At 45.6% G+C, this 10,195-nt stretch overlaps 1 protein-coding gene across 1 annotated transcript in view; it reads right to left on the reverse strand.

Annotated features, from left to right (window-relative positions):
* The window catches only part of HMCN2 (hemicentin 2), a 193,960-nt gene extending 188,773 nt beyond the window's left edge, over nt 1-5,187 (reverse strand). The window contains 1 exon segment of the mRNA XM_006892600.1: nt 4,938-5,187. Within this exon segment, the coding sequence (XP_006892662.1) occupies nt 4,938-5,187 (250 nt within the window).
* Nucleotides 5,188-10,195: the final 5,008 nt, after the last annotated feature.

A 10,195-nucleotide genomic window follows, 5' to 3' on the forward strand; every position in this document is an offset into this window, starting at 1 on the left:
CCTTGTGATTAATTCTCTCTGAAAACCCAACAGAGGGTCAGCTGTGGGTTGGTTCTAACTTGACAGTACTCAACAACAACAAACCACGCACAACTGTGAGCGTATGTCAAAGAGTCACTGAGCCAACTCAAAGAGCTACCACCAAGCCCCCCAAAAGCCAACACAGTATTAGCAAGGAAATAGTGTTCAACTATAATCCAAAGTATAAAATAAATTTCCAAGAGTTCACACTAATATAAATAAATGTTGAATAAGCAAGTGGAGAAGCAGAAACAAATCTCCCATGCAGAACTACAAATACTTTTTATAGCTGTGCCTTATCCAGGCCACAGTTTTCACAATTTTTTTACTATGCATCAGAGAGCTGGACAATGACTAAAGATGGCAGAAGAAGCATTGATGCCTTTGAGTTGTGATGCTGGAGAAGAGTATTAAACATACATGGACTGTCAAGAGAACTAACAGGTCTTTCCTGGAGAAGGTGAAATCAAGTTGCTCCTTGGATGCAAGGATTTTGAAGCTCTATCTTACATGCTTTGGGCACATGGCCAGGAGGAATGAGTCCCTGGAGAGGGACAGCATGCTTGGAAGGTTAGAGGGACAGAGCAGGAGAGGAAGACCCCAGATGAGATGGATTGATACAGTACTGGGATAATGGGGGTGGGTGTATCCGAGACGGTGAGGTTGACTCAAGATAGGACAGGGTTTAGAGTTATTGTGCATAAAGTCACTACGAGTCTAGTCTACTCAATAGCACATAAGAACATCAGGTTGGAACAAACTCCCTGCACATAGTGACTTTCTTCTTATAAGAGTGCTGTGTGAAAGGGAAGAGGAGAAAAAATGAGAAGAGTTTTGCAATGGAGGAACCTGACACACACTATGTCATCCAGGTGACCTAGATCACCCTCAGCAGTGAGAAATCACGTTGATAGCATGCACCCTTTATATGAGTGACAAGAATGGCATTCTATCCTTGAGGTTTTCTTCCCCAAAACACATTTCTCGAGTCTAACCATTAGGAAAACCAACAAATCTCCACTGAAGGGCGTCCGACAATATAACTGATCAGTGCTCCTCACAACTGTCAAGTTCATCAAAAGTAACATTTGAGACTGTCACAGCTAAGAGGAGCCTGGGGAGGTACAGCAGCTAGAGGCAATGTGGTATCCCGAATGGGGTCTTGGAACAGACAGGAATTAGGGAAAAGAGGAAACCTACATCACTGTAGGACTTCAGTCAGTAACGTATCGTGTTAATTGTGTACTGTACTAACATAAGCTGTTAACAGTATGAGGAACTGGCATGGGAGACAGGAGAACTTTCTGTACTGATGCACTAAAATGTTAACAGAAAGATGAGTAAAAAAAACTGACTCTGCACCAAAAACAGTATATACACAAAAGCTCTTAGTGAACATTTAAAACTTTACTGAACTTCGTAATTTTAAATGAGGAGGTATTATTTTCCACTTTTTAAAAATTTTATTAATTTTAATGAGCATTTACAGAGATTTTGGATTTTCATTCATTCACTGTTGCTATTTTCCACTTTTTTAATTCGAAAAAGAAAATGGTTTGGTCCTACTTTCCAGTGCTGGAGAGTGACTCCATGGAAATGGACCCTTAAATGCCTCTGGAAGGTCTTTTAACTTGAAAACGTTTGAGGACAGAGCCTACACCATGCCTTAAAAGTGGGCGAGGAATTAATTCCACTTTGAACACTTACTTCCATAGAAAAATCAGTCAAAGATGCAGACAGACAGACAGCAGCATATTTTTTTTTTTGCAACAGTATTATAAATAACAACCAAAGACAATCCCAATTTTCAGCCCAAACAAACAAGATGCTGTTGTGTTGTTAAGTAGATTTCAACTCACAGCAGCCTTAAGGACAGGGTGGAGCTGCCCGTAAGGTTCCTAGGCTGAGACCCTGAGAGGCTCACATCACTGGATCATTTCTCAGGAGGAACAACTGGTGAGGTCCAGCCTCTGACCATGTGGTCAGCAGCCAGCGCCTGGGCCACCAGGGCTCCTTCCAAAATAACATTGCCAAATTATCGTTTTCTACTCTAGGAACATAGGACTTTTTTTTTTTCACTAAAAAAAAAAATAAATAAATTGTTTTTAATTTCCAAAGCACAGGTCTTTAGGTTTCTCTTCAAGCAAGTGCATCTGTAAACTACCATATTTGCCTTGCACATCCCAGGCCAGGCTGGTTCCATTCCATCCCTTGGGTTTTAAATAAGGAATTACATTTTTCAAGACTCGGGGAGGGGGGAGCGGGGAGAAGGACCAACAAACCTCTCAACATACAATTCTGAGGACAATGAATCTCAAATCCTTCTTCCACCAAACAGAAATCTACTTGCTGATTTGAAAGTCAGCTAAATCTAACACACAGATCCAGCCCCTGCTGAGAAATCTTCAGTGGCTGCTCACACCCATAGAAGGAAATCTAATCCTGCAAACTCTCAGCCTGGCAGGCTCAGCCTGACCCCCTCTCTTCCCTCTGCATGTTTCCCCTTTCACTCCTCCTACACCATCTTCCCCTCTCACAGGTTCCTACACACCAATCATCAGACCATAGTCCAGCTGTACCCAGCAAGCCTGGCCGAGGGAGCACACTGTATCCTCACACCCAGCATCACCCAGCATGCGACAGAACAAAGGGTTTCTCTGTGACCTTTCAACCCAGTATTTTTTGCTTGTTGTTTGTTGTTATGTGCTGTCGAGTCGTTTGCGACTCATAGCGACCTTACTTATACTCTGAGTATGAGTCTCTTTTTGCTTAGATAGCCTTTTATTAGTCCCCTTCCTCTCTGACCAATGGTCAGGGGATGTATCAAGATAGCACATGACACTTTCTACTCTCCATTTGGCCTGTCTCCAAGGCATTGCCAGCTCCTGGACATCCTGTTCATCTACCGAGTCTCACGGGGTTCTGCACCTGAACAAACCCTTCCTCATCTGGACCAGAGTGTTCAGAAGGAAGCCATTTGGGTGGGAGGGGTTTGGCCTTTCGTTTTTTTTCAGAGGATGGAATAATGGCATGAATATAGAAAAGGCTGCAGAGTTGCACACCTGCTCGAGCCCAGAAAAAGGGTTAGGAGATGGTACCTAGAAGTGGGCATAGAGGGGATAGCCCCAGGACCCCTGGGCCTTTGGACACTATGTCTAGCTCTGAAAGACTGTTATCTCGCTCTGCAATGAAAACTAAGCATTTCAGAGCCAACTAAGGATTGTAAAGAAATTTAATCCCTAGGCAGGTGGCCTTTGCTAAACCCTGCCCATGTCCTGAACCTCGGCTTACCCAAGTGTGAAATGAGGGACAGAGGAAGTACTACTATTAGTACTAATGCCAGTACTAATAAGCAAGCTCAAGTAAGGCCGTGCTGACTTTGCTTGCTGGCTCCTCCACCCTTGTTGGAGGTAGTGAATTTAAAGAGGCTCTGATTCAGCAGGAAGGTGCCGTGGGGGGTGGGGAAAGAATGCCAGCCGTCCCCAGGACAGGGTGAAACCAGGAGATTGTTCATTACAGATTAGTCAACACCCACAAGCAAAGCCACATTTGCCTTGTTTGTTGGATAACTGGATACTGTGTAAAACAGGAGTGAACGAAACAAGATCTCTTCAGTCTCTCACTGGAATAACTTCTTGGGAAACCCAAGAATCCAGAAAGAGAGAGTGGGTAAGGGGCTTTGGGGTTGAGTTTTGCCCTCCATAGGTGCATCCTGGGGCACTCCTCCTTCTGCCCCAACACCTCCCTCTTCCCCACCCTTCCCCTTGTTGTCCTCTGACTCCCATGTCAGGACTATTCTTTTGATGTTCCTAGAAAGTTTTTTTTCCAGACCCCTGGCTTCTGAGATTGGGGCTGCAAAGTCCTGGGGAGCCCAAAACTCCTGGAAACAGGAGGCTAGAAGCCCCTAAACACCAGACATGGCTTGAAGACCACTGTGGTCTGTGTCCATTTATTTGCAATGATGCTGTGATTACTAAGTGTATTGTTTTAAAAATGGTTTCAAGAGATATATCGATAGATAGATAATAGATGCTAGATATAGATATAGATAGGTAGATAGATAGATAGATAGATGATAGATAGACAGAGATGCGTGTTATAAAGAAAAACAGTCGTTATAAAAAACCTGAATTCAATGTGGATGTTTTGATTTGGTGTTTTGGTGTTTGTTTCAAATATTCTAGAAGCTTGGAAACTTTTCTAATAAGCTGGTGAGGGGTAGAAGCAGTTTTTCTCCTCAAGAAGTCTGCAATCATTCTCCCTGTAATTCCCCACAATGGGGTCTCCCAGGGACTCCTTCAGGGGGAGCCCCTTCCACAGCGAGGGAAGAAAGGAGATTCCAAACGAAGCAGAGGCGCAGGCAGCCTTCAGGCTTGACAGGTGAGGGTTACCAGCCACAGGGCAGGGAGGGCAAAGGTGTGGAGGCGCCCAGGCAGGAGAGGGGCGAGCTTGTCCCCTCCATGTGCTCCAGGGTGGACCCCAGGTTTTTTCTTCCTCCAAAACCTAGTATGGGCGCAAATCCTAAGTAACACTCAACAAAAAGAAAAACATAAATCCCTAAACACTCATCTCATGAAATGAATACTTGCTTTCAACTGGTCTAGAAATTTCTCACCAGTGTTTCAGAAATGATCCAAGTGAGAATCGGGAAGGTGAGGTCTCCTACTGGACTACACAGCCAGGATTTGAACGAAGTGTCACCTCTCTTCCCTCTACCCTTGACTGTCCACCATCCACCAGGAGCTGGACAGCGCAAACCCGGGAGGTACATGAGAGAGGGCTCCAGAGGGAAGGGCTGAGGGCAGGCCTGCCTCCGGGGCTCGGGTATCCTAGAAGACGCCCCCGCAGGCCGTGGGGCCCGGGTGCACTGGGTGCGCCCCCGCGAAGGGAGCAGGGGTGGAGCACGGGGGCGCTACCTGGGTCGTGGAAGGGCACCAGCACATAGTTGGTGATGGCCTTGCTGCGGCTGCTCAGGCTGCGATCCAGAATGCGCGAGGCTCCGTCTATCACCTGCATCAGGTCGTCCCACATGGAGCCAGTGACATCAAATACAAAGGCCAGAGAGGCGTCCCCCGTGGCAGGGGACAGCGCGCTCGCGGGCGCCCCTGCCACGGCCAGTGCCGCGGAGACTGCCACCAGCAGCCGCATCAGCAGCGCGGCCGGCATGGTGCTCAGCGCGCCGCCCGGCTGCGGGGCTGTGGGTGGAGGCGCTCAGGTCGCCGGGACGCGGTGGGGTCGCCCGAGTGCACAGCGCCCAGCTTCCGTCGGGCTGTGGCCTGTACGCGCTGGACAGGGGCGCACGGCAGGGTCCCTCTGCTGGGATCCCGGGGCAGGTCCTAGAGCCCACCCCATTCAGGGTCACCGGGCCCGCCCTCTTCCCTCCCCTCGCTGTGACTCAAACTTTCCCGCCCTGCTCTCTAGTCCAGACCCGAGGTTAGGAGAGGACGCAGGGCGGTTGGCTGAAGGGAGCTGGGGCCAGCGTCCAAGGCAGCTAGGGATGAAGATGTGAGGGAAAGAGCAGATACCTGCTCCTCCAGCCAGAGGGGAACGCGCCTCCGCTGGCCTGCTGCTGGGTCAGCCCAAAAGGGTTCTGGCCTCTGCCCTCTCTCACACAGCACGCACAATCTCAATCTCAATTTCTGTGTGTTTCCAAAGTCTCCTCTTTCCACAAGTCTTGGTGTGACTCAAAATTGTTATTTGTTGTTATGTGGTGTCAAGTCTCCTGCTACTCATAGCGATCCTATGTACAACAGCTCTAGCCCCTGCTCTATCCCTTGCCAATATTATTGTGTCTGGCACACCCATCCTAATAACCCAGTGACTGAATCAATTCATCTCATCCAGGGTCTTCTCCTGCACTCTCCCTCTACCCTCCCAAGTGTAACGTCCCTCTCTAAAGACTGATGCCGCCTTGCAACATGTCCAAAGTATGTCAGAGGAAGCTTCGGAATCCTTGCCTCCAAGGAGCAGCCTGGTCTCATCCTCTCCAAGATGAATTTGTTTCTTCTCCTAGCAGTCCATGGTATATTCAATACTCTTCTCCAGCACAACAGCTCAAAGGCATCAACTCTCCTTCTATCATCCCTGGTCATTGTCCAGCTCTCTGATGCATAGCAAGTAATTGCAAAGACCATGGCCTATATCAGGTGCACCTTAGTCTCCAGACTGACATCGTTTCTCCCCAGTACCTTGGAGAGGTCTCTGACAACAGACTTTCCCAAAGCAATTTGTATTTTAATTTCCTGGCTGCTGGTACCAAGAGTGTTGATTGTGGAGCCAAGCAAACTGAAGCTGTCAACAATCTCAATCTCTTCATCATCATCTATCATGATGCTGCTAGTTGGCCCAGTGGTGAGAATCTTTTGTTTTCTTAACGTTGAGCTTCAATCCATAGAAAAGACTTCAGTATTTGTCCTTCTGCAGCAAGCACCTCAGGTCCTCCTCAGTTTCAGCAAGCAGAGTCGTGTCATCTGCATAACACAGATTGTTGATGAGTCTACCTCCAATCCTAATGCTACACTTCTCTTCATATAGCCCAGCCTCCCACATAATATGTTCTGCATTTAGATTGAAAAGATATGGAGATAGGACACAACCCTGACACACACCCTTCCCAATTTTGAACCATGCAGTGTTTCCTTTTTCTGTTCTGATGACTGCCTCCTGGTCCAAGTATAGGTTTTGCATAAGCACAATCAAGTGTTCTGGGATTCCCATTCTTCTGAGAATCAGCCACAGTTTGTTGTGTGATCCACACAGTCAAATGCTTTTGCGTAGTTAATGAAACACAGATAGACATTCCTCTGGTACTCTCTGCTTTTAGCAAAGATTCATCTAACATTAGCTATAATATCCCTATGGCCTCTTCTAAATCCAGCCTGCACTTCAGGCAGTTCTCTATTGATGTGATGTTTCCGTTATTTTTGGATAATCTTCAGCAGACTCTTGCTTGCAAGTAGTATCAATGATACTGTTCAATAATTTCCACACTCTGCCGGATCACCTTTCTTTGGAATGGGAACAAATACAGATATCTTCCAGTCAGTAGGCCAGGTGGTTGTCCTCCAGATTTCTTGGCACAACTTGGTGAGAACATCCAGTGCAGTTTCTGTTTGTTGAACTATGTTGATGTGCCATCAATTCCTGGGCCCTATCCCCTTTCCCTTATGAATCAGGGTGAAGTCTCTCTCAGGGAGGAGTGATAGGGAATGGCAAGGGACACACTGACAAAAGAGATTAATCAGAACTGGCTTTGACAAGCACTGTGACAATTGGACAATTAAAACAGACATGTGGGGGGAAAGAAGAACGAACTGGGGAGGAGGGTGGAGAAAACAGTGCAACAATGAATGAATGAAAACCCAAAATCTCTGTAAATGTTCATTAAAACTAATAAAATTTAGGGGAGCTCTGGTGGCCTAGTGGCAAGGACCTGCAACTACAATCCCAGAGGCGCACGGTTCGAATCCACCAGATGCTCTGCCGGAGAAGGAGGGACAATTTCCTCCTGTACCAGTCAGATCTGATTTGACGGTACACTCACACAAAAATAATAAAAATTTAAAAAAAACTAATAAAATTTAATAAAAAAAATTCCTGGGCCCTTGTTTTTTGCCAGTTCTTTCAGAGCAGCTTGGACTTCTTCCTTCATCACCACAGGCTCTTGCTCATACATTGTTTCCTGAAATTTTTCTGTGTCCACCAATTCCCTTTGGTACAATGACTCTGTATACTCTTTCCATCTTCTTTTAATGCTTCCTCGATCATTTAATAATCTTCCCAAAGCATCCTTGTTGTTGTTGTTGTTGTTGTTGTTGTTAAGTGCCGTCAAGTCGCAAGCGACTCATAGCGACCCTATGAAGGAGAGTCATTGACACTTGGGTGCCTTTCATCCTCTCAAAGCATCCTTAAGTATTGTAATTTGAGGTCTGAATTTTTTATTCAGTTCCTTGAGCTTAAGAAATGCTGAGCAAAAAAAAAAAGAAAAAGAAAAAGAAATGCTGAGCAAGTTCATCCCCTTTATTTTCTGACTCCAGCTCCTTGCACATTTCATTGCAATATTTTACTTTGTCTTTCTGTGCTGCCCTCTGGAATCTTCTGTTCAACTCCTTAATATCTTGATTTCTTCCCTTTGCTTTGGTTTTTTGGTACTCCAGTGCAATATTTAGAGTTTCTTCTGACAACCATCTTGGTCTTTTTTCCCCTCTTCTGTCTTTGTAATGATCATTTGCATTCTTTCTGGATGATATTCTTGATATCCTCCCACAGCTCATCTGGTCTTCTCTCATTAATGTCCAAGGCCTCAAACCTGTTCCTGAGATGGTTTTGAAAGTCATATTGGCTAGACTGATGGTCAAATTTTGGTTCCTGTGGACTTGATTTAATTTTTCCCAGCTTCGGCTTGAACTTGCATATAAGTAGTTGTTTTGGAAGTGGATGTCCAATCCTTCTTCCTAGTCTATCTTAATTAGATTGTTCACATTTAGGACAGTATTCTGACAGGCAAGCATTTTACAGAGAAGAGCAGATTAAAGATATTTCCCAGTAGTAGAAAAACCCAATAGATTCCGTGTTGTCCCCACCCTTATCAGGTGTGTTTTGAACCACCCCTTGCCCTGCTCCACCAGCATTTACATCTACTTCCACCTACTCCATTCAACATCAATCTCCCCTATCCAGCCCTTGATATGATGGCCTATATGTCAATCTTTCCGGGCTTCTGTGATTCCTAATGCCTCAAGCTGCTGCCAGTTTCTTCCTCTGGGGGCTGTATCTCTTTTTTTTCCTATATTTTATTAATTTTCATAAACATTTACAGAGATTTTGGGTTTTTCATTCATTCATTGTTGCACTATTCTCTCTACCCTCCTCCCAGTTTGTTCTTGTCCAAATGCCACAGCGTTTGTCAAAGCCAGTTCTGATTAATCTTCTTTGTCAGTGTGTCCTTTGCCATTCCCTATCACTCCTCCCTGAGAGAGACTTCACCCTGAGTCATAAGGAAAAGGGGATGGCGTATTCTCTTAGCTACTTCCTGCTGAAAAGGGATGCTGTGGGTTTCAGGGTGAAGATCTTCTCTCACTACTCTAAAGGGCCCCTTTGGCAGTAGGAAACACATAGACTATTATGGAGATTGATTTTGGGATTTAGATGCACTCTTATTGATTGTGCTTGGCCGTACATGTTCATATCCTTGAAGATGTATCATGGGGGTGTTGCAACCTAGAAGACACAAATTTGACTAACAAGTTATAAGTACATGAGTCCAAAAATTATGGAAAAGTAAAAGAAAAGATTCTTTCATTGTTTTACAAACCCTCCCCCAGGTCCCCTCCACCATGTAGCCCTCGCTCTAGACTTCAGGAGTTTTGAACTTCTACTCCAGAATTGACTTCTTGTGCCTTAGGGCCTCTTCTCCTCCATTTATCAGGGGAGGTTGATGAATCCTATAGATTTGATATACAATGTTGTCTTCCCAAGATTTGATGGTGTGCTTGACCTGCGGGCTTCTGGTAGTCATAGTTATTTGTACGTGTGTGCTATGGGGTCTTCTAAGCCACCTTCTGCCACATGTGCTGTTCCCCTCCCTCTGCCCCTCTGCCCCCTCTTTGTGCTCCAAGATTTGAAGACGGGCTAGACCCTCAGGGTTCTGGGAGTCATAGTTATTCATACCTATGTGGCATGGGGTCCTCTAAGACACCTTCTGCCACACGCACTGTAATTATATTTATAATAATTCACTCATTGCTGTCGGATTGGAACCAACTCACAGCTGACCCTCCACCACTTTTGAAAGCCTATGAATCTCACAGGAGGAAATTGTCCATCTACGGAGCTACCAGTGGATTCAAACCACCAGAAAGGTATGCCCTTTGCTTTTACTGTGCAACTCCTTGTGGACTATGCCATCAGAGCTCACTACCACCATAAATTGGTCACCTGCTGTACCAGAAAGAATTGACTGACAGATAACCACTCAGGAAGTAGAATGTGCTCAAGAATCAACGGTAATAAATGAAGAAGTTCAAGCTGAAGGAATTAGCAAAAAACAAGGCCCCTCTCGGAATTGCTGGATCAACATATTTCAACAAACAGATGCAGACCTGAACATGCTCACCAGGCTGTGCCAAGAAATATGGACACAGCTACCTGGCCAACTTACTGGAAGAGGTTCATA

Source organism: Elephantulus edwardii, unplaced genomic scaffold (genome assembly GCF_000299155.1).
Source record: "Elephantulus edwardii isolate Elephantulus edwardi_28Jun2011 unplaced genomic scaffold, EleEdw1.0 scaffold00116, whole genome shotgun sequence".
NCBI lineage: Eukaryota > Metazoa > Chordata > Mammalia > Macroscelidea > Macroscelididae > Elephantulus > Elephantulus edwardii.